The sequence below is a fragment of the Protopterus annectens genome, chromosome 4.part1, assembly GCF_019279795.1.
Source record: "Protopterus annectens isolate FY-2018-M chromosome 4.part1, PAN1.0, whole genome shotgun sequence".
NCBI lineage: Eukaryota > Metazoa > Chordata > Ceratodontiformes > Protopteridae > Protopterus > Protopterus annectens.
Genome location: NC_056734.1, coordinates 814,659,342 through 814,684,779, shown reverse-complemented (window position 1 = coordinate 814,684,779; position 25,438 = coordinate 814,659,342). Strand labels below are relative to the sequence as shown.

Sequence of the window (25,438 nt, the reverse complement as noted above, 5' to 3'; positions counted from 1 at the left end):
AGATTTTTTTTTTTGTTCCTTCAAGTTACTGTCTTCAAGGAAGGGTAAATGCCAACGTGGGAGACAGATGCCCCAAAGAGACCACCACAAGTGTCTTTTTTGCTTAGGTGTTTCTCATGACCATACATCTTGTTCTGTTTGTCAGGCGGTTGTTGTAGTAACCCTTCACAGAAGACTTTCTTCCCTTTCCTTGTATCTTGAGAACCAGCTTCTTAAGCTACTCGCTAAAGATACTGTGGAAGGAATCTCCTACTCCAAGGGTCAGCCTTTAGGGAAGAAGAAGAAGATGAAAAAGGGTATGACCAGAATCTTCGTCTGTCCAGTCTTTGCCAGATGTTTCTCCCGGGGTCATTATGAACCCGGAGGCTCACCCAGCTGTGTTGTCAGATTTCTCTGCTGCAACCGTGTTGGAGGCCAGTGAGGATCCGGCTGGAACCACATCCGAAGAAGCTTTACAGGCATCCATCTCAGACATTCAGAGGGAACCACATTTTGATTTTTTCTGAGGGGCCTAGGAGAGTACCTCAGTTTTTAGTTTGGAGAGAGGTTCCTGCTACAGTTCTTGACTGTTGTCTTGGATCTGAGCCTTCTCAAGGCATTCACTTAAAGAACAAAAAATTAAATATGTTTCTTCTTCTTCTAGGGATCCACAGAGTGCGTGGCAGGCTTTTACTCAGTGTTATTTTCTGCCTTAATGTCCTTAAAGCCTCCTCACTGGGTTTCAGTTCCTGTTTCTCCTTGGTCCTCCACTCCTCTTAAAAGGCCTAGAGACCAGAATTCTTCTGAGGGTGAGTTGGATTCTGTTGATGAATCCCTAACTTCTATTCAAATTCCTTCTCCTTTGGACTGTGGGTCAGAGGAGGAGGAGGAATCTATTATTCCTGATGTTCCTTTTGTTGGGGACACAGTCTCTAGGATGATGGATTTTTTTTAAGTGGGATTGTACTTGGGTCTCTGATATCTATAAGAGGTACTATGAGTTGTTGCAATTGGATTATCCGCAGCTATTCCTGCTGTCTTGGCTGCATTACTGGATGCTTTCTCCAATGCCTCTTAGGCATCTGATTCTCTCCCCCCTGCTCCCAAGAAGCCTGATGAGTTTTATAAGGTTCCTGAGGATTGTTCTTTTTTTATACAAATGTCCTGCTGCTGACCCCTCAGTAGTGTCCATAGCCTCTGATAAGCCATCTCAGTTGCTTCCTTTACCCAAGTTATTGCCTTCTGACAAGGGCATCGGGACTATGGACAGGCTGGGCAAAAAGGTTTACACTTCTGCTACCTTAGATTTTAAGGCTAATAATTATCAGACCCATATGTCTAGGTACATGTTGGCTGTTCTTTCTCAGGCCTGTCAACTTATTTCTGATTTTCCAGACTCCGAGGGTAAAACTTCTGATCTTTCCATGGTAGGGACTTCCTCTCAAGTCATTCATCATTCTCTTAAATGTAGTTATGATGTGGCAGATGCCTCTTCTAGGGCTACTGTTTTTGGTTCAGTTACGAGAAGGTATTCTTGGCTTAGGCTTCAACCTCTGCCTGATGATATTAAAGCTAAGTTGATGGATGCTCCTCTGGATTCTAAACTTTTGTTTGCGGAAGCTGCTGTTGGTTTGTTCCAAGTCCCTTCAGGATAAGGGTAAGGCCTTACGGGAACTTAAACATGTTTGTTTCTCCTGTGCCTAAATTTTAGAGAAACTACCCTGCTAAGCCTGGCTTTGCTCATAGACAGTCCTGTCCTTCTAAAGGTAAGAAGAGTGACAAACGGACTCCTCCTGCTAAGGCTACTCAAATTTTGGGGACTCCGAAGCATTCCCTTCTGGAGTAAGGTGCTGTGTGAGTATTCGTCCTCTCCCAGCTGCATTCCTCATTCTCTTCACCTTTATTTCTTTTCCGGTTTGGCTTCGGATCACTCGGGATTCTTGGGTTCTGTTGATCGTTCGTCAAGGGTACTTCATGGTGTGGAAATCCTGTCCTCCTTTTTATGGGCATTCCTCAACCTCCTTGGAAACATTTTTCCTTTTTACCGGAGGTTCTTCAAGATCTCTTGTCTCAGGGTACTATTCAAGAGGTGCCTTTGTCCCAAAGGGAGGAAAGGGCTCTACTCCTGACTGTTTCTCATGTCTAGAAAAGAGGGCACTTGGAGACCTATTCTAGACATCTCTCATCTAAACACTTTTCTAAAGGTACCCTCCTTTCGGATGTTGTCCCTTCAGATTCTGTTTCCTCTCTTGCTCCCTCAGGCCTATATTGTGTTTCTGGATCTCAAGGATGCTTTTCTCCATATTCAGATCCATCCTCTTTTCAGGAAGTTTTTGCGTTTCCCTGCTTTGCCCTTTGGCCTTTCTACCGCCCCAAGAGTTCACCAAATGCCTGGTTCCTATGATTGCCTATTGCAGACTTCAAGGGATCCAGATATTTCCTTACTTGGATGACCTGTTGATTCAGGCATCTTCTGCAGAGACCTTTTTGTAAAATCTTCATTTTGTGGTATCATTTTTTCAGAGCCTGGGGCTCACTGTAAATTTCAAGAAGTTGTCTTTGACTCCTTCTCAGGATCATGTTTTTCTGGGTTGCAGGATTCAGATGGTATTAGTGCTTGCATCCCTGTCCCCTCCAAGGGGCCTTAACTCTCATTTCTTTCTTTCATACTCTTTTTTTTTTTTTTCCCTCTGGCTTCCATTACCACCAGGGAGTTTCTGAGAGTTCTGGATTTCATGGCATCCACCATTCCAATGCTCCTTCTGACCAAACTTCATATGAGAAAGTTTCAGTGGTTTCTGAAGTCAGTATAGCTTCAACATGCTCACCCTCTAGAATGTGTAGTTTCTCTTCTTCCTTGCCTCAAACAGGAACTTCTCTGGTGGATTCAACAGTTATCTCTGAATCTTGATCATCCCCCTCTTCCCTCTCAGGAATTGTTCATGGATGCCTCAGACATGGGATGGGGGTAACTTTTGTCTCCCTAAAGGTACAGGGTGGTTTGGTTGCCTCTTCAGCAGAAGGTGCACATCAATTTCAAAGAGATGAGAGCCCTTCTGCTGGCTCTTTTCAGTCTCTTTTTTTCCAGGGCCTGTCAAGGTATTCGTAGACAGTAATATGAGAAAAAAAGAGCTCTTGCTGGGTAAAGCACCTTCAAATAAGATAAAGGCAGCTATATAAAAAACATAAGAAGGTGCACCATAGGCCAAAATCTCGATAAAGATGAAACTCCAATAGATAAAACACAGGTTTATTGGTATAAAACACGGACAAACTGCAGTATGGTAAGCGCTTTCGCGTTATAACTAACGCTTCATCAGACATCAAAGCAGCTTAAAACCAACTGTTTAAATAGGAATGACACACAAATCATGTGCTTACATTAGCAAATCAGAGTGAGAGTAATAAAAGCACAAAATACAAATATCATAAAATTCTAAAAATACATATTAATACCATGTGGGTATGTTGCTTAAAAAAGTCTCAAGAACTAATCCATCATGCATGGCCTATGGTGCACCTTCTTATGTTTTTTATATAGCTGTATTCGTAGACAGTACCACAGTGATGTGGTATATCAACAAGCAGGGCAGAACAAGATCTTATCTTCTTTGCCGGTTGGCATTTCTGGTTTGAGATCTTGCTGTCAAGTATTACGTGACTCTTCAAGCAGTTTACCCTTCTGGTCAGAACATTGTGGCAGACACACTAAACAGGTCTTTAACTTGGTCCCACAAATGGATGCTTCACAGGAATGTGTTTCTGGACATTGTCCACCAGTGGGGTACTCCTCAAGTGCATCTTTTTGCTTCCCGTCTGAACAGACAACTTCCTCTGTTTTGTGCCAGAATCCCAGGTCCTCTGGTATGGAAGGTGGCACCCTCTCTTGAAAGGAGATGTTTCTTTATGCATCCCCTCCCCTTCCTCTTATTCTGAAAGTCCTGCTCAAAATCCAACAGGATGCTCCCAAAATGTTGTTGGTGACGCCCTTTTGGCTGCGACAGCACTGGTGCTCTCTGTTTCTGCCTCTAGCTAGGGGCAATCATCACAAGGTCCCTCACAGGGTGTATCTAATCACACAAGACAAGTGATCGCTTATACATCCCCACCTGTCCGTGCTTCAGCTGACACTGTGGGTGATAGGATTTTGATTCCTCATAGACACTTTTTTCCTGGGGACATGCTGCAAGTCCTGCAGGAGGCCAGGAAACCTGCAACTAGGAAATCCTACTAATGCAAATGAAAGAGGTTTTCTTTTTGGTGTCTCTCTCATAACCTGGACCCACTTACTGTGGATGCTCCTTTCGTTCCGTCTTATTTGTGTGAGTTGCTGAATGCTGGTTTGACCTATTCTCCTCTTAAGGCCCAACTATCAGCTATCTCTGCTTGTCTGCCTTTTTCTCCTCCTTTAGCTGTTAGATTTGAGGTGAGACAATTTCTTGAAGTCATCCTTAATATTAGACCTCCCAGGAAGCCTGTTTCACCTCCCTGGGATCTTAATTTTGTTTTGGAGAAATTGACTCCGACTCCTTTTGAGCCTGCTGCTTCAACTTTAGTGCAACATTGTCCCTGGAAGACTGTTCTTTTTTAGTGCTTAGTTCTGCCAGATGGGTGTCTGAGTTGCAGGCCCTTATGGCTTGTCTTCCTTTTTTGATTTTTCATGAGAAAAGAGTGTTCTTATGCACTAACCCTTCTTTTATGCCGAAGGTGGTTAATGCGCTATCACTTAATCAGTCTGTTAACCTGCCTACTTTTTTCCCCTCTCCTCAAACAGACAGTGAGAGGGTGCTGCATACTTTGGACATTCAGAGGCAACTTAGAATTTATCTGGAGCCTTCCTTTTTCAATTAAGGCTCATTCTACTAACGCTGTGTCTTCTTCTGGTACTTTTTTCAAAGGCTTAGATATTAATTCTGTTCTTGAAGTGGCTACCTGGACTTTTGTGCATAACTTTACCAAGCACAACAAGTTGGATGGTATCTCTACAGCTAGGGATGGTTTTGCTAGTTCATTTCTTCATGTTTTTTTAGAGGACTGTTCTGTCCTTTCCCTCTCCCAAGTTTTGACTTGAGCTTTTGGCACTCTCCCATATCATTAAGAATACTACAGCAGTGAATGTAAGGACATATTACAATTGTGTAAAATCTTACCATTAAGGAAGATGCCCTTGCCTTCACTGCTGCAGTATTCGCTCCCTCCCTCAATCCCCCTAGTTCTCTACCTTCCTGGATGTACACATTACCTGTTGAGTTCCTTGGACTGGTGTTCCCTCTGGGGCAATGAGTTCTCTTTTTGATAAGCCTGAACGTCACCTTTATGCCCTATGTTACGCAGAGAGTGTATGGTGACATTCGGCATACCTTTTAAGTTCAGAATTCTTGGGAAGACTGGCTGGACCGTCAGGCTTCTGTATCAGAGAATCCTATATCGTTAAGAATACTGCAGCAGTGAAGGCAAGGACATCTACCGTTATGGTTAGATTTTGCACAACTGTACTTTCGAAATTCTGATAGACTGTCAATATGTTAAAAAACCCACTTTGTACAAATATGCTTGAAAATTTGCATATCTTGAGCAAAATTTGTACTGTGTAGTTTCAAATTGGTTCGCAAGTGTCATAAGCAAATATGTCTCCTGAAATTCATTTAGAACCAAGGGGATGCATCGCTCTGTGTATGTTAAGCACAAAACAGAAGTACTTTAGTGTACCCAGAGAAATCACAGTTAGTTTATATGTAACCAGTTTAACAAACAACATTCCTGAAGTGTGTACAAGTATTGTTAAAAACCAAGGGTTTTCAGACTGAACTTGTAAAATACTGCTATTAATATCTGTAGTAATTGTTGCAAAAATGATGTCTAAAAACCTTCCATCCTCAAACTGTGAAGAAAGACTAAACTTACCTTTTTATGTGTATCAGAATCACCCTTTGGAATTGGAGTTGTATGTTTTAGACACTGAACTCCTGCATATATGCATCAAATCTAGAGGGGACTCTTCCAAAATACACCTATGTGCTTTGCATTGCTCAGACTTTAAAGGTGTCATTCAGCTCAGATGTTTTAGGTTTAGGTAGATAAGTAGATTTTTTTCCAGCCATGTTTTTAAATGTTGAGATCTCTTATGGATAAAAAATGGTTTTGACCCTGGAGTTTCTCTAGTTCTTGTTTTCCTAGTACATTTTTTTTCAGTTAGAATACAAATTATTTCTAAGTATTGTAAGAACCCCACTGTTACTTGCCTTTTTCCCTGCAGATTGTTCTCCAAAGTAGACAAACCAAAATTAATATAAAGACAGCAATTTATGACATGCTCAGAAGTCAAAAAAGAACTAAAAATGTTTTATCTGACTTGTTACTTATTGGTTTCATCGATTTTGATGTTTTGTATTCCAAACCCTAGAAGTAGAGTAATGTCCTTCTGTTCCCATGTTGTAGTATTCAACATATGAGTTTACTCCTCTTGCTTCGTGAACGTCCAGCCAGTATACAAAAGTTTTCACTGTATGGTGCATGGGATGTCTGAAGTGGCTGAAGGAATGTGGGCCATAAAAGTGACATCTGCATGCACCAGCCCTCAGAATTTCTCAGCCACCAGTCGAACGCCAGGTGTTCTTGCCTTTATGGCCATCGAATTTGAAAAATCAGACAAGTGCCCCATTGGGGAACCTTTCAGTCCTTTTCTTTCATTTAATGCTTGTTCATGTCATCCAGAAAGGGCAAGTCTAAGTCCAGCTGTCAGATATCTCACAAGGATGCCATGATCAGTGTATCTCTTGTTTGGGACGGTTGCACGATTACAAGGCTTGCTCCATTTGTCAGGCATTTCTGCCCAAAACATTGCACAGCCATCTGCACTTGCTTGACTTGTATTTAGAGAATCAAAGGTTAAAACAAATAGCTTTAGGGATGGAGATTTCCTCCAATGTACCTACTGAACCACCAAAAAAGAAAGCCAAGACAATATGGCCTACCACTACAGCACGGAAGCTGCACTATCCCTTGCAGAGAGCACATCCATAGAGACTTTTCTAACGTCAGTTTCTGACACTGGTAGAGGGGGGGGTCAGCACTTTCAGTAGGTTTGTTGGATCCCCTCTAGTTCCTTACAGACTCCAGACCTTCCTCCTTTCAGATGCCTGCCTGGCCTCTAAAAAAGAAGGATAAAGGGAAGCATCTCTCTACTCCTAGTGAAAGCATGCCTGACTGGCAGGCTTAAAGCCAAAGTCCGTTTAATGCCTTCATGGCCTTACGTCTTACGTCTGCAGGGACTGCTAACATTCCACCTCCAATTCTGAGTCCAAAGCCTCGGACTACAGACCCAACCATGAGGGAAGATGAAGACCTCTCTGATTCTTCATCTGAAGAATCACTTTCATACACTTCCCAGCTTTCTTCTCCCTTGGGGTATGGCTCCCCAGAGGATGAATCTGTTGACCCTGACTCCCCAGCTGAGGATTTGACCTTTGCGGAAACCATTTCCAGGATGAAAGAGCATTTTAAGTGGGAATCCCCTGAAATGACTGAGGTCCAAAAAATATATTATGACCTCATTCAGATGAATTCCCCAAGACCGTCTGCTGTTTCCCCCAATTCTGCCTGCCTTCTTGGATGCCTTCTCTTCAGTATCCATAAATCTCCACGCAGACCTGATAGACTTTATAAAGTCACTGAGACTGCCAAGTATCTCCTTAAGTGTCCACTAACAGACCCTGCCACTATCTCCATTTCCACAGATAAGGCATCTAAACTTTTACCCACCACAACTATCCTTCCTGCTGACAAAGACAACAAAACCATGGAGCATCTGGGTAAGAAAATTTACAGCTCTGCTACTCTGTCCTTCAGGGCTACTAACTACCAGACACACATGGATAAATATGCCTTATCACTTCTGGAGAAAGCCTCCTAGGAATTGGCTGATATACCAGATTGTACTGCCAAAGCTTCACTGTCTTCCCTTTTGGCTCTCGCATCCAAGTTTGCCAGGCACTCAGTAAAGTGCAGTTTTGATGTTGGTGAAGCCTCAGCAAGGTCAGCAGCTGTCTTAAGAAGGTGCTCCTGGCTGCACTTCTTTCCCTTTCCAGATGATTTTAGGGCAAAGCTGATTGGTGCCCTCTGGACAACACAGCTTTGTTTGGTGCAAAAGTGGCTGATTTGTTTAGGTCACTTCCTCAAAAAGGGAAAGAAATGCAAGATTTGAATACCTGCTAATCTCCCTACTCCAAAATTTCAAAGGAACTACCCAACTAAAACACAGTTCATTAGAAAACATTCTCGCCATGCTGCTCCCTCAAGATTTACAAAACTTACCAGAAAGCAACCCCTCCAGCTAGAGCTTACACTATCCCTAGCCAGAGGTTGCCCTTTCAAGACAGGGCAGATAGCATCTGACTACCTGCCAACCTTACAACCCCCCCCCCCCTCCCTGTCTCCCTCTGTCAGTACATCTCTCTCACTGCCTCCCTGTGTGGACTTCCATCACCTCAGACAAATGGGTCCATTTAATCCTTCAAAATTGGTATTTCATGACCTGGCATATGAGCCCAAAGCTTAAGGGCACCCACAACCTCCAAAACAACAGCTACACCTCCTGCAGCCAGTGCTATGAACACTGCTGGCTCAAGGCACCATCGAACTAGTGCCTCTTGCTGCAAAAGGAAGAGGTTTCTACTCCAGGATTTTCCTGGTTACAAGAAAAGATGGTTCTTGGAGACCAGTTCTGGATCTCTCGTGTCTCAACCTATTACCAACCCTTTTCCCCCCTTCTGATCCCCAGGGGTTTATGGCCACCTTAGATATAAAGGATGCCCATCTTCACATCCCCATAAAGCCCACTTTCAGAAAATACCTGAGGTTCTTGGTGGGCCCTTCTCACTTTCACTTTGCTGCCTTGCCTTTTGGGCTTTCCACTGCACCCAGGGTATTCACCAAATGTTTGTCTCTAGCGATTGCTTTCTCCTCAACAAAGGGAATCCAAATATTCCCTTATCTGGACGACCTGCTGATACAGGCAAGGCAAGCAACAAAGAGACCCTCTTGCAACATATACCCCTTGTTGTTTCCCTCCTACATTATCTGGGATTCCAGATAAATTGCCCAAACTCCCACCTGGAACCTACTCAAGACATTGTCTTCTTGGGGTGCAGAATTCGGACAGGCATCATGAAAGCCTACCTTCCCCTCCAAAAGGTGGAAAACTTGACAGAACACCTACTTCTGGTCCATCAGTCAACAGAATTGACAGCAAGGCAGTACCTCAGGCTCTTGAGCTACATGGCAACCACTATCCCCATGGTACCATTAGCAAGACTTCCTATGAGAAAGTTGCAGTGGTACCTTCAGACAGTCTGGACCCAACACTTCCACCCCTTGGAGTACAGGGTTCCCCTCCTACCATGCTTATAACTAGAAATCCAGTAATTGTTGACACAAGTGACCCTCAATCCAGGGCTTCTTCTCCAGCCACCCTACCCACACTGATCATGCACACAGATGTCTCAGACTTCGGCTGGGGAGTAACTCTGGGCCATCAAAAAGTGCAGGGTCAGTGGCCAGAGCCATACAAACAAGAACACATCGATGTTAAAGAGATGAGGGCAATTCTCCTGGCCCTTCGAGCCTTACAACCACATCTACAGCAAGGTCCACTAAAGATTTTCACAGACAATACCAGAGTTATGTGGTATCTCAACAAACAGGGAGGGACCAAGTCTTACTTACTTTGCAGACTAGCTCTCCTAGTATGGGAATTGGCCACCTCACAGTGACTCTGCAGGCAATCTACAGTCCCTCTCTAGAGAACTCCCAGGCAGACTGTCTCAGCAGAACCATCGCAAACAACCACAAATGGATGCTTCACAGGGATGTCTTCCTGGATCTGGTCCACATCCTCAGGCACTGGCAACAGATGCCTTCTCAATCTCTTGGAAGGGGAAGTTTCGTTATACATTCCTCCTCTTCCCACTCGCCCAGAAGGTCTTGCTGAAAATCCATCAGGACAGACCAGAAATCATGTTGGTGACTCCCTACTGCATTGGTACATCCTACTGCTACATCTATCCAAGGGCAATCACCGCAAGTTACCCCTCAGAGTGGACCTTTTCACACAGCACAAGCGATCCCAAGTACACCCACAGTGGCAGTTACTGCACCTCACCCTGTGGTTGATAAGATTCTGATCCCCTTCAGACACCTCTACAATGAGGACATGCTCACTGTCGTACAGGAGGTCAGGAAACCGAATATAAGAAAATCTTACCTTTCAAAGTGGAAGAGATTTTCTATATGGTGTCACAAAAGACAGTTGGACCCACTTGCAAGTGAGATTCCTCTAGTTTCTGTTTTACTTGTGTGAGCTACTGCAAACAGGATTGGCTTATTCCTCCATCCCCATGGGACCTTAACTATATTTTGGAAATGCTCACGCTTCCTCCATTTGAGCCAGCAGACAAAGCTTCCCTAAAAAACTGTACATGAAAAACTGTACTACTCATGGCCTTGACCTCAGCCAGAAGAGTATCAGAGCTGCAAACCCTCATGGCTGTTCCACCTTTCCTACTTTTCCACAATGACAGGGTTACTCTTAGAACGAACCATTCATGCCCAAGGTGGTGAGTGACCTGTCCCTGAATCAAGCCATCCACCTACCTACCTTCTTCCCTAACCCACAGGGGGGCAGTGAGAGAGTGCTTCACTCCCTGGATGTTCACAGACAACTCAGGTTTTATCTGCATAAAACCAAGCCCATCAGACAAGCTGATCAACTCTTTGTCTCCTTCCATCCCAGAGCTCTAGGGAAGGCAGTAACCAAACAAACTATCTTTACCTGGATTTCCAAAGCCATCACCTTCTGCTACAAATACCATGGGAAATCCCTGCAAGGTACTGTTAAAGCACACTCCACCAGGGCTATTGCCTCCTCAAGAGCCTTCTTCAGAGGTTTAGATACCTCTACCATTCTTGAAGCAGCCACTTGGTCATCGGTGCACACCTTCACCAAACATTACAAGTTAGAACACAAGTTAGAACACATTTCCAGAGCCAAGGTGGTATTTGCCAGAAATATCCTTCATGGATTCCTGGAGACCGCCTCTAGACCACCACCTCCTCCTTCACAGTGAGCTTTGGCACTCGCCTATATGTTGAATACTGCAACATGGGAATAGAAGGACATAGAAAAGTTGTGTAAAATCTTACCATAACCATAGATGTCCTTCTCTTCCATGTTGCAGTATTCTTTCTCACACTCCTTCTCTTCCTGTTAGGCTTCATTTCCCTTTCTGGGTGGCACAAGACTGACCTTTCCCTTTTGGTTCCGACTGGGGCTTACAGGTGTGAGGGCTGGTGCATGCAGACGTCACTTTTATGGCCCATGTCATTGAGCCACATCAGACATCCCACGCACCATACAGTGACTGAAAACTTTTGTATACTTTCACAAAGCAAGAGGAGTAGATCCATATCTTGAATACTGCAGCATGGAAGAGAAGGACATCTATGGCTATGGTAAGATTTTACACAATGTTTCTTTATACAGAATCCTGAAAATCTACAGAAATAGTGGCCAGCCTCCTTTTAGACCAATTGTTTTGGCTTAGTGAAGTATTACCAGAACATACATCTGTCCATAGAGGCAGGATTTTCTAACCCTATAGTACAATATTTAAGCTTGTCCATTAAAGATTTTTGAGACTTCTGTGACAAAACTAAATTTGAATGCTCACTGTGGATATTTGTTCCCATTTTATATCTGTTCTGTGGGAAGCAGGTTTGGGTTTTATTAGATGTTGTTTAACCCCTTTCACTGTTATGCTAACTAAGTTTATAACAACTTTGTATATTTTAGAAGAATTGCTCCTTGAAGGTAATTTTTTTTTCTGTTTGATGGGACATTTTACCAACAGGTTTGGAAGTAGACTAGGGTGCATTGATGGCAGCTAATATTCCAAATATGATCCTTGGTTAGTGGGATACAATGATTTTACCAACTGATGTTAACTTTGTATTTTACAAAGATTTCTGTGCAACTTTTTTTCATATCAAGCGCCACTAAATGGAATGGAGTTGTTTACTGAACGCCGTCTTAGGTGATTGTGGTGTAATTTTTTTAAACATTAGCCTTCAAGCAACCATCCACTGTTCATAAAGAAAAGTGCTTGTAGAGGAAAGATGAGTGTGGCATCAAAACTGATGGCGTATTCGGACAACAGATAGAGCACATTGTTTATGAATTTACACAAATGGGTTAGGACAAGAGACATTAAGCTATTACTGCAGATCAAATTTTAGATAAACATAAACAACAAATACCTGCAGTATGAAGTACTGGAATGGCAACAGTTGGTGTCGGGACAAAAGCAGGTAACTGCAGGGTTTTTATTGTAGACATACCCATAAACAGTCCAGTTATTAGAAATATTTTGGATTCTAACTGGGAAATTCTTCTGGAAATAATAAGAGTCAAAACCTTATTTTGTCTAGAAGAGTTGTCAAAATTTAAAAAAAAAACATGCTAGAAAAAAATACCTATCTACGTAAATCTAAACCAGACAACTCCAGTGGTACCTTTAAGTATGGGCAATGCAAAGCATGCAGGTACATTTTGGAAGGATCCTGTTTTGATTTGATTAACTTACCCAAGAGTCTGGCATCCAAACATATTACAGGTGCGATTGTAAAATGTTATCATTATGGCTGTTTCAGCATCTTTTGGCAAAATCCTTATGACATTTTCTTTGCATTTTTTTCTCGCGCTGGAAGGGCCACATACATATAGTCTCCATCTGCTCTTCAGTCATCGCCTCATCTTCCACCCTTCTCAGTTTTCATTGTAAACAAATCTAAAATATTTAACTCTACTGCGGTAACTAAACATGACTCATTTAACCAAGTTCAACCATGTAAACTAGATCAGTTAACATGCATAATATTGGGGCGAGTATAGGTAGTGTTCTTAAAGCACAGCAACATGTGTCTGTATACAGTATTAAGTGCTGATGACAAATCTGGATTCAGCTGAAAGGAATTCATATAAAATTAACCTGAAAAATAGTCATAAATGTGAGGGGAAACACGCAGCACAGCACAGATGAGCTGGGAATGGTACCTGAGAAAGTGAATTTTGTATAACAAGATTTGTTAGTAGACAGCTGACTGTGCACTTTCTCCTGTGGGCTTTTATAATTGATCAGGACTGCTTAGTGGTGAACTAGTCTCAATAAATAATCCCAAACGCAAAAGTCACCAAGATCATATTTTGATACAAGTAATCCTCTGAGATTGGAAGCAGTCTAGGATGCAGCCACAGTATTACAGGTGTAAGGAAGAGATGGGGACTAGAGCAGGCTGTCAGTGAATTTATGATGTTTTCTATGTTTTCTGTTTCTCCTGCTGCTTGCCAGCTTTTATCCTTTTCACCGTCAGCTGGCCTATTCATTCCTTGTAGATGTCCATGTTCCACCACATGCCGTATGAGGGTTACTTTATGATTGCATCTTGTCAGAGTCAACCACACTTCTTGGTCTGTAAGTTGTGTGCTCGACATGTCTTCTGCAGTACATTCTGGCATTACAGTAGTCCAGACCACTTCCCTCCAACCCTTCATGGTGGATGAGCTGACATCAGACACTTGCTCTTTGACTCTTCCTGCCCCCCAGTTGCCAATCAGTCTCAGCTGATCTGGGTCGTAGTCAGTGTATGTAAGTTCTGTTATTTTTAAACTTTGTAGCAAAAGCAGCACGTAAAGTAGCATCCGTACTGAATTTGCCAAATGTGTCGGATGTTATTGCTGCCTGTCAATTTTGGAGGGGGTGGGGAAGACGTGAAAATTTAACTTTGTTAAAGTTGAATTCCTGTAGCTGCCTAAAATGTTGGCTGCCTTCTTGTACAGTAATGTCATTGAAGAATAGCTGCTTCTCAGATGGTGTAACAGTAACCTAGATATAATTTTTCCCCCATATTCTTTGCTGGTTGCTGCAAACAGTGTTTTACTGTTCTGAAGAGCTTTTCTGGTTGGAATAGATGACTTTTTCTGTCTTAGCAACTGTTAACGTATGCAAGAAAATGACTACTGTCTTTGTTTTCTGTTAGAGAGCATGTGTATAATTTTGCTTTCTCCCCTCTTGATGCAGCAGTTGGAGGCTCCTCAAAAAGAGCAACTCTCATCGGCCCTTGCAAGTGTGGACTGTCAGATGAGGAAACTAAATGAGATCCAATGGCTGTGCCAGGTACTGGAACCAACTGATGATGAGGTAAGAAGCACATATACAGGGAGGCTTAACTGTGAATTAGGAACCTTGGCTAGAGTACAATTTGCAAGTGTTTTGCAAGTCTTTTAGGGTATAACATCTGTGGAAAATTGTTATGTTGTCGTGTATTTGGTTTACTTTGGGCAAACATTGGCATGGAAGTTAAAGGTCTCATGTTTGCCTTCTAAGGTGAAATGCTTGCTTTGGTAAAACAGGCCCTTGGTAACCATTTTCCAGGGTGTGCCTGAATAGTACATGAGTTTAGTCTTTTTCCTAAGACAAGAAATAATGTGCTAAAAGTGTTTCACCTCAAAAACAACGGTCTCTGTTCACTTTTCTTGAAGCAGTTGAGGTCACTAGTTCCAGATTAGACTGCATTTACATCACCTGTATCTTCATGTACTTGTAATACATTCTCCTTTTTTTGGTCCAGGGTCACCTGTCAGAATTCTCCAAGCGGAGTCGCAGTGGCAAGTTCCGCCTTGTGTTCAAGAAGGAAAAAAACAACAAGAACAGAGAGAGTCGACGAAGTGTAGTCTTGCCTGGTATTGTTCTTACCTGTTTAACAATTTGTTTCTTTTACTGCGGCTGCAAACTAATGGCAGCCTCTACTTTTGTCGAAATGCATTTTGACAAGGGAAGGTTTGTGCTCCCACCCCCAAAAGTATGAGCGCTTCATTGTTATTACCTATTAATTATTTGGTTTGGAGATGAACAGTAGCTTATGTTGCCTCAGCACTGCATTCATTATTATTTAACTCAAGTGAATCGTGGGGGACATTTCTCTCCCCAAAGCATTAAAGCCAAATGTTTCTGTTCCCGTTTCGGAAGAAAAATGGACAAGTTATGTGTTAAAACCCCAATCTAAGTTAGTGAAAGATGCCACTGAAACAATTTCTTAATATTACCTGTTGTTTCACTAGCATTTTGGGGCAGAGCAGCATTGTGCATTCATGATTTAAGGTCTCAAGGTACTGGTTTACTGAGTGAACACTAAACTGAAGTCGCCTTCACAAGGAGAAAGGCATTTTCTCTTTCTTTGAGTTTTCCAATTGTACCTTTGCCTTACATAATATAGATTCTATTTCTCAAGCATTTAATCCACTTGCAAGATATGATTTATATGTTTTTGATTAAATGACAAGTGATGTGTGTCTCTGGCACAGTTATTGTTTAGCTATTGCCAAGATGACTTTTATGAATCAAGAAAATAATTATGGTGGTGGGATTTTGCCTCCTGATTGTTTGTACTGAATTACGTTTATGTAAATACTTATTAGACTGTCTGATGAAAGTGAGTGCTTAGTATTTCTGATGTAGACCTGGAAAAGTTAATATGCAACTCATGCCATTAACTGAGCTTCCTCAAACTTTTTCACACAAATGTTTGCACTGGAAACACCATACCCTCTCCCTCTCTGTCTGTCATCACTTCTATAGTCATTTATGGCTCATATACACACAGACGACAAGGGAATTGTGAAACAGTAGCTTTTGACACAGTCCGCTGTCATAAATAGTGGACTGGTGATAGCGTTAGCAACAAACAAGGTTCAGTGACAGATTCTTTTTCACTAAAAGGCAAAGCAAGGAGGAAAGCTTATATGCATTAAGTATGCTTTTTATCTTTCCAAGAAAGGGTGGAAACCAGTTTCCTCTATGGATATTCTGCTTGCGTATACCAGGAGAGCAAGAATGTCAGACTCACAGTGGATGTGGATAAGGAGTATGTACCAACCAGAGTCTCTTGAGGTGGGTGTAAGAAAGTATGAACAAAGCAAATTTACCAGGGACAAATGTAATAAGTCATAGTCACAGACTAGAAAGAAAGAAATATACAAAGAAGGATCAAATGGTATAAGGTAGGAACACACAGACGCAGCAAGCTCACATGGTGTGGAAAGCTGTCATGTTACGAGAAAAGCAAATTAATGTAGTTGTCCATTGGCATTGTGTGTGCATGGAATGTGATATAATTTTTATAGGTTGTTGATGGAACATCTGACCTGTTAGAGTGGTAACCTGTAATTTGCCAATCCTCTTAGATTCTCTTAACTATTGCTACCACTGGTCATGTAGTTTAACTGCATGCGGACTAGCACCCCCCCCCCCCCCCATGCTGCCCTTTTCTCCTGCAGGGAAGTCCTAATAGCTAACATTGCTTTCACCCTGGAGTAGCTCGAGACATCTGATGAGATTGTCACCAGAGCTTAATATTAAGCAACTATCAAGTGTTACTTTTTTATTGATTCATTTCTGTTTCATAAGCACTGCCTTCATAACAGCTTAAACATACATCTTAGAGAAAAATTATCAGTTTGTTTCTGTTTGTTGTCACTTGCTGCTTGGTTGCATGTATACCCACCTAGAAAAGGTTAAGTGCTCTAGTGCAGTTACAGCATTGTAGAATGCCTTGTTGCACCTGTTATACTAATGCAGTACACATTAAGTATTTTAGCAATAAGGTTTGGGGTGGGTCCTTACTGAGTACATAAAGTGCAGGTTGTTGCAGTGTAACCCACGCATTTGTTGCATAATCACTGCTGATCTTTCTAAGTTTTTTTTTTTTTTTTTGAAAATTTCCATCCAAAACAGCTAAGAATTGGAGAAAAATTATTGAAAATAATGAGTAATAACCGCATGGCATGGCCATCTTGATTGTATTGCATGGTTGTGAAAAATAAATAACCCAGGGTCTAAAACTGGTTGAGGTTATATTGGGAGGAGAGTTACATGTGGCCATCATTTGGCAGGTAATGGCACTAGGAGTGTCCATCTGTCACACAGAGGTGACGTGACAGTCATAGTTAACTATTTTGTCCCCCATTTAATTCTGTATGTGCTAATAGTTTTTATAGTAATTCCGGTTTCTGATCCTTTTGCTTTAGTTTACCTTACCTTTTTATGGTGACAGTGGTTTTTATTTTGATAGACTCTCCACAGTATTTCTGTCAACAAGTAGATTTTCTTAGAGAGACTTCAAATAAGTCTTATTACAGTACTAGAAATTATTTTAATGTAATGATTGTCCACCACATAAATGTATCATAAGGACTGCATTCTGTTTCATCAGACAATCTGATAATATTTGTGCATATCTTCAAAGCTGTTTTTTTTGGTGTTCTTCGGTAAGTGTGGTAAAAATGGGATGCACCATTCACTGTTACAGTATGTTGCTAACACCCTTCACCTGTTTATCTTCCACTACTTTGGTATACGACCACTGAGTTAGCAAGAGAGTTTCTTTTCCCCTCAGGAGATGTATAATGCTATATGTAGATCATCTTTTATGCAGTTCAGTTTTCAGTGCACATGCCAGAATATACTCTGTTCCATTTATTGCTTGAACCAGCTCATGTGAAGAGTGAAGGTTTGCTGACCATATGGGCAATGAGACATTCTTACTTGTAGTCAGATTTCTCCATCCTGTCCTCAGTCATAACACATGATGTCTGGAGTCCACTTTTGAACACAGGCCTTCATATCATATGGAGGGTTATCCAGAACAATAGTTAGTGAAATTGCTTGGATAGTTTTTTTTTTTTTGTTTTCATGTTTTAAATCACTTATTTATTGTGCTTAACACCTGCAATTGCCTTCAACTGGTTTCCCTTAGGGGTAGACATTGTAGCTTTCACATGCTGAGGTATTAAGCATTCTTTTAAGATGTACTGTACATGTTATCAGTGGGGTCATTGCTCACTCATGCTCATTAGAACCCTTTCCCCAGAAGCGCCCACAAGTTTGTAGTGTCCACTGGAGACTTTAATGAATGGCTTTACCTCTCAGAGCTTGCTTGTCCACCCATTTCATCATCCCCACCACCACCCTTTTCATCATTCTGACATATAAGACACGTTGAACTTGGGTCACTTTTGGTACGAGTGGATGTCTTGCCCCTGTTTCAGCAGGCATGCTGCTATGCTAGTTTATTTAAATAGCAAGGAGTTTTGCTGTGCCCCCCTTAAAACATAAATTATAATTAGTAGTAGCATTTGCAAGTTTTCTTTCATTACAGCAGATTTTATTTACTAAAGCAACTTCCTGTTCAGATAAGTAAAATACATCTTAAAATTAATGTTCAGCCAGTCATAAGTAGTTGTTAATTAAAACTGAATAACGGAAGAACATCTACATTGTGTCTCTGAAGTAGAGGATCAGGGTATATCTGAGTTTTTCTTAAAGGACTACTGTGGGAAGAAACTGAAAAAAATATCTTGCCATATCCAAACCTACCAGCAGCACAATAACTACTTATTAATAATATGATTTTTGCCTAACCCTGAATGCCATCATGAGGCAGACGTACAAATGTGGTCTTTTTTTCTCGGAAAGCTGCTTCCTGACTGTAATGCACGTGAGGGTGCAGCTGATGAGACTACAGTGTCTTGTTAAGTGTCAGGTCCTGTTTTCTTTCTCATGAGTCAACCAGAGTGTCATAATTACTAGCTTTATTATTGAAGTCGCTGTCTATGATTATCAAATTTATTCACTGTAAGAATACAAAGGAATGCAGCTTGATATGACTGCGCACAGTCAGAGTTGTGAATAATGAGTCTGAATAACTGTATGATCTCAGTTTGTCTGAGCATTCTTTAGCAAAAGACTTTCAGATGTGATAGGTGAAAAGATGCAAGAACAAGGGAGGCAAATTCAGTAGGATAGTATGAGATTTCACTCTGCCCCAACACTGTGTGTACTGAGGGAGCTAAGCTAGAAATGCCCCTGAGGAAGAGAAGAAAGAGGAGAAACTGCTAAGTTATGGTCTTTAATATGTGAAAGTTTGGAGATCATTCTATAGAGAGGAAAATGCACTCTGGGGAAAGCAAGTGTGTTTAGGGCATAGTTATGTTTTAAATAAAAATGTTTTCAAGTGCTGCTTTAAAAATTTCCATTGACTGTCTAGCAGTCGGAGGAATAACAAAACTATTAATAATAAAAATAAAATAAAATTGAACACAGTGGTTCTTACACAAGCAAGTCAAAGCAAAGTCCACACACTTGACTATTTCTTAAAATCACAGTCTCTCTGCCAGAATACTGTTCTCTCTCTTTGTGTTCCTACCTGTGATGACCTTTGTGGAGTATTCTTTACTCATCTTTATCTTACTCTGTTGTGTATATTTTATCACAAGCTACATCAGAATTTGTTGGGTTGAGCACCATTGGTGTAGCATGTTATAAACATCTGTTCGTGGAATGACTCTCTACTCTTTCCTCATTAGGCCAGTCATCGAGTATAATGCCCCATTTGCCATGTACCACACTAGACACATGCAACAGCTGGAAAGGCCACAGAAGTACCTCACGCAGAGGATCCTAGGCCTTAAACACATGTCCTACATGGTCAGACTTAACTCCAGCTATTTTCTGTCTCATATCGTCTACTAAGAGGCGATCTCTGCTTGACTTACAAAGTCATGTTTGACCCAGCTCTGTTAGAAATGCTACATCTAAAAAAATCCCAATCCCTCTGCACCACACGCTGCAGAGACCTCAACCTCATTACCACAATCAACAGAACATGCTGGAGGGACAGGTTCTGGAATAGACTTCCCATACATGTCAAGCAGAGCACCTTGCTTGGCCCTCTTCAAGAGAAATCTTGATGAGTGGATGGGAAATAGAAAGTTCACCCCGGGGATCACTCCAGTGACTCTACTTGATAGAGGCACTGGGAACTAACATCGGATGGCACAGTTCCAGGGCACTTCTATAGGCTAGGCTTGTAAAGGCTCCAGGGCCATTAGCCTAGTACACACCTATGAACCTTGGAACAAAGCAAAATTGCAGAAGACATTGCAAGTCACAGAGGTAGTGAGGCAGTAAGGCAGTGGTACTTAGCCACTCTGATGCCCCTTGAAAATCTAATAAAACACCAAGAAGACAGAACACCTTGGGAGAAGTACTGTGGAATTGCTGTCTTTTATTTAATGCTGTCTGATAATTGTAACAGTTTTAATCTGGTTTGTCATGGTATAGGTGTTCTGTAATTGCATTGCCTTTGATAACCTTTCATTTGTGAAAGCTTTAGTTTTAACACAGATATCGTAAGGCAGCATAGACTGAGCATAGTCTGTGTTATAAATACAATGTTAATGCAAAAACTAGACTTTTGCTCAAACTAGTTGTAACGGTGATAGTGCTGTTTGCTTCTGGATCCATGCATGTAGTTTTACAACAGCACTGCAGCTGAGTGTCTTTAAACTGACTTCCTTCTATTCTTTAACTCTTGCATCTTTAACTTCATCTTTCATTGTTAAGGCTTCCCATTGGTACAAGTCATATCTTTGTTATTGCTTTGTTTTTAATGAAACAGTATTCATTTTTCTTCAGACTTTTAGTTGCTTCTTATTTTTGTTTGCTTGACTTGCTTCCTCAGTCACTGATGGAGCAGTGAATTAGAAAGCTAGGAGTGTGTTCTTTGTGTGCTTTTTTAACAAATGTCATTTTGCTGCTGGTGTGAACTTAGCCTTTAGGTTCATAGGTAGGTACTAGGCTATCTGCAAGAGGGCATTTATAAGCCTAGCCAGAGTGTGTTGGCTTTTGCCATTCCATTGATTAATTAACTGATCCTGTGTCAAGCAGAGCCAATGAAGTGATCCCAGGGGGGTGTATTTTCTGTTACCCATCCACTCGTCAAAGTTTCTCTTGAAGAGTGTTAGTGAGGGGCTTTGACTAATGTAGTTTGGAATTTTGTTCCAAAGCATGGGGAATCTCCTATCTTGCCTTTTATGTTCCAGCACAGATGGTAAGACTTATGATTCTGGTAACTTTTACCATTGCACAAGGTAGGCTGCAGCTGCAGACAGATGAATGAGTTGTGAAAAGTCGACTAACAGACAAGTCAAACTCAAAGCTTCTGCTTCCTCTTCTTGTAACGCCAGGGTCTTAAGTACTGAATGAAATAAATGAACAAAATAGTCAGAAAAGGCAGGAGAGAGGTGGAAATAAAATGGAGTGTAAATGGAAATTAAGGGAGGTTATGTCAAGGGCAGGATCTTGAGTTCAAGAAGTAGTATTTGACTTCAGTTTTGAAGAAGCTGGTACTATTAGTGCTACAGATGTCAGGAGGAAGTCTATTCCAAGCTTGGGACAGGGGCACTGAGTTTTTGTAGCGGCATTTGCCAATATTTTTGTTTGATTTATGTATGTCTAGAAGGTTCTGGCAAAGCTACGAAATGAACAAACTGGGATATACAGGGATACTGTGGATGAAATAGATGGACAGGCTACGGGTTTATTTATCAGGGACTGAGTGAGTTGCCGCTGGGAAAAAAGCAGAATCTGGGGGAATTCAATCCACTGAAGTTTTTTCAGGGCAAGGCAGTGATGGGATTTATATGATTGGTCACAGGCAAATCTGGCTATATTGTTATATGTTTGCTCGAGTTTGGTTTGTAGGGATGACGAGATGAGTAAGTACAGGAGAGGCGTAGAGAGGGCACGGAAAGAGGAAGGCTTGAGCTGGAGTGGGTTTGGAGTTGGGAGCTAGGAATTTTTTATTTCTATAGAGAAGACCCAGTTTCTGGATATTTTTAATGCAGTGTTGTATGTGGATGTTGAATTTAAGCTGGTCTTCAGTTATAGTACTTAGTAGCTTGGTGTGTGGTTTAGCTTTGATATGGGTGTTATCAAGTGAACAGATGGTAAAGGTGGATTTGTGGTGGGAGAGAGATTTCGGAAGAAATAGTAGGAGCTTAGTCTTTTGGGGATTAAGTAAGAGTTGATGGTCAGTTAGTCGTTTTTCCACAGATGAAAAAGTGTTTTGAGTGAGGGAAAGAAGGTTAGAGATGTTATCGGAGATGGAGATGAGAGTAGAGTCATCGATGTATTGTGAGTTGTAGGTGGTGCAGGAGGACTAAGGTTTATTAGTGAAGATGCTGAAGAGTAGAGGTCCAGGGATTGAACCTTGAGGGATGCCAGTCTAGATAAGTAGGAAGGGGGAACAAGTGGATTGCCATCCTACAGACTGGACCCTGTTCGAGAGAGAGCTTGAAAACTACTGAATAGTAGAAGGACAGAGGTTAAGAACAGTTAGTTTAGCAATTAGCTTGGGATGAAAGACAGTATTGAAAGCTTTAGAGAGATCACGAAAGAAGTAAGTTAGTAAATATTTTTGTCCCTGGCTTCAGCAACAGTTGAGAGAAACATGTTGAGAAGGGGTCAGAAGGTTTTAATCAATTAGATATTTAAGAAGCTGGTTATGAATACATATTTCAAGGATTTTGTTGAGTGGACAGAGAATGTTGATGGGTCTGTAGTTTGATGGATCTGTGTAGTTACCTTCTTTGTGAAGTGGTATGGTGTAGAAAGACTTCCAAATATTGGGGACAGTGGCTTCTTGGATAGAGTCATGGCAGGCTATAGAGTGGTCTGCAAATTTAAGAAAGAGGGGAGGGAGGTTGTCTGTAGAGGGAGAGCATGGGTTTAGTTTGAGTAGAAGGGACTTTATGTAAGCGGTGGAGACAGGGTTAAGAGAGAAAAGAATGGTCTCTTGCTAGTAGTATGTGAGGTATTAGAGAGATTTTGACTTTGGCAGGTTTGGGTTCATTTTTTAATTGATTCAATAAAGTGGGTGGCAGTTACTTGGGGAGTACTGTTAGGATAGGGATTGGGGGTGGTGTGTTCATCAGGGTGCAGAATTTTATTGATGGAGTGCCAGATTTTTTGGGGGGAGTCACATAGGGTAGTGGGGTTATGATACAGGGTAGGATCAGAGGTAAGAATCCAGTCTAGGGTGGAGCAGTTAGTATTCTTGCTGTTGAAGCGAGTAGAAGTTGAGATGCAAGTCTTTCAGCTTTTCCCAGATGTTCATCGTGTTGCACTGCTACAGTCATTACACTTGGGTTATCCTGCCGTCAGGCGGTCCCGCAGTCAGCCAGAGTTCCAAAGTCTTGGTCCGGCGTCGGTTGCTGTCGCTTCTTCCCTGACGTCAGTGCGCCAGGGGTATATAAGATGCATCCGACGCCATTTTCTTCAGTCTTTCTTGCCACGCGGTGCCCGAAGCAGAAGCAGTTCGCAAGTGCCGGTCGGCCGACTCCTGAGATTTTCGAAGTCGAATTTCAGATCCGAAGTCTTCAATAAAGCTAAGTACCCCGTTGGGGAAAATTTTTTCTTGCCTCAGACTGATGTCAGAAAAAGTTAATAATTGTATTTCTTGTGGGAAGCAAATGCCTCATAAGGACTTCCACTCTTACTGTATTCCATGCCTTGGCCCTGATCACGACGTCACTAGTTGCCGGTTTTGTGCTAGATTTAACAAACGCACTATAAAATGACGTTTTGATTTTGCTTTGCACTACTTCGGCCGAAGGTTTAATTATACTATGCCGCCGGATCAACCGACGACCGCAATTCCGAAAAAATGCAAAGACAAAGATAGACAGGCATCCGAGATCCAAAACCAACGACGAAACCTCTTCTAGGCCAGTCGCCGGTTCTCAGTGAGGCGCTTTTGCAGCCCCTGACACCCACTACCTCAGAGCCACAGGCCGTCTCCGACTCCCACATGGAGACAACTAGGCCTCTGGATACTCAAGGTATTGGGCCTACGGAAAATAATCCCTCAGATGGGTCCGGAGCCACTGAGCAGGCATCGGCTTCTGAGGGTGTTTTCAGATTTTCACAACTTACCATTAAAGCAACAGCCAAGACGAAAACACCATTAAAGACAAAGAAGCAAGTACAGCATTCTCCAGGACAGTCCTCCATGCCTAAGAAACAGATGCTCAAAATGGCCGAAGACCTAATTACTCTAATCAGGGGTTCCCATCCCCCTCCTGAGAAAAGGCCTAGGCAGGATACAGACTATGATTCCTCTGGTCAGGTTTCCATTTCCTCTGATTCCTCTTCAGACCAGGGATACTCTCTACCCCCCTATGAGGACTCTGAGGCTGAAGAATCTATCCCTTCAACCTCTCCTCCTGAGGATTATTCTTTTGGGGAAACTTTACATACCATGAGGGAGCATTTCCATTGGGAAAGTCAGGATTATTCAGAATCCAAGAAAAGGCTCAGGGATTTCCTTTTATTGCCTCAGCACAGGCCCCTGGCTATTCCGCCTGTGCTAGATATTGTGGATGATGTGTTCTCTGAATCCAGCTTATCTCCTGATTCTTTGCCCCCTGCACCAGCCAAGCCAGATGGGTATTATATAGTCCCTGACTGTCACAAGTTTCTTTATAAAAACCCTTCTGCTGATCCAGAAACTATTTCCCAGGGTCCAAAAGGGGTTAAGGCTTCCATTGCAAAAAATCCAGTACCCTCTGACAGAGATTCCAGAACTTTGGATAGATGGGGAAGAAAGTTTACACTTCAGCAACTTTAGCATTAAGGGCTTTAAATTGCCAGTTTCACATGCTTAAGTACCAACAATATTTAATGGCTCAGTTAAATTAGAAAATGCTTGCAAGCTCAGAAGCTCCTGACTGTAAGAAATGCAGGATTTATTGCATGCAGTTGAACAGGTGGGAAAACATACTCTGCAATGTGGTTTTGATTCTTTAGAGGCCTCTTGTAGAGCCGCAGATACAGGTTCTGTGATTCGAAGACATGCTTGGTTAAAAGAACAGAGTTTACCTGATCATGTTAAAGCAAAATTATTGGATGTTCCTTTACAGCATGATACCTTCTTTGGTGTAAAGGCAGAAGAGGTGTTAAAGAAAATGGATGATAAAGCTAAATCTATGCAAACAGTCAAGGATTTCTTACAGGTACAGCCACCTCGGTTTAGCAGAAATTGGCCAACGAAGAATTGGTCCTTTCCAGTGACAGACAGGCCACAGAGAGGCAGATACAGACGCCCAAGAGGCAGATCTCAACCCCAAGGCTCTAACAGACAGTGACAGTGGGGCACCTCAACCCCAAAAGGAGGTGAGGACAAGTCTCAACCTTACAGGAAACAGTCCCAATGACTTCCCCCTTCGTACGCCAAGCACTTCCCTTTTGGCAGCCCCCTTAGGGGGAGAACTAGCACTTTTTTCAAAAAACTGGCAAACAATCACCCAAGACAAATGGGTTCTGAATATTGTGTCTCAAGGTTACAGGTTCCACTTTCACACTTTACCAAGGCTAAAAGGAATGCCAGACCTGCCACAAAATCAATGGGCAGAGGCACAAAAACAAATTTTAGCCCTCATGGACATCAGAGCTATTCAAAAAGTACCACAGCAGGAACAAGGACAAGGATTTTACTCATGACTCTTCCT

At 42.0% G+C, this 25,438-nt stretch overlaps 1 protein-coding gene across 1 annotated transcript in view; it reads left to right on the top strand.

Moving 5' to 3' along the window:
• The window catches only part of DGKD (diacylglycerol kinase delta), a 1,200,459-nt gene that overhangs the window by 1,096,927 nt on the left and 78,094 nt on the right, over positions 1 to 25,438 (top strand). Inside the window, exons 27-28 of the mRNA XM_044070581.1 lie at positions 14,112 to 14,231; positions 14,662 to 14,773. Coding sequence (XP_043926516.1) covers positions 14,112 to 14,231; positions 14,662 to 14,773 — 232 coding nt within the window. The remainder of the gene's footprint in view (positions 1 to 14,111; positions 14,232 to 14,661; positions 14,774 to 25,438) is intronic.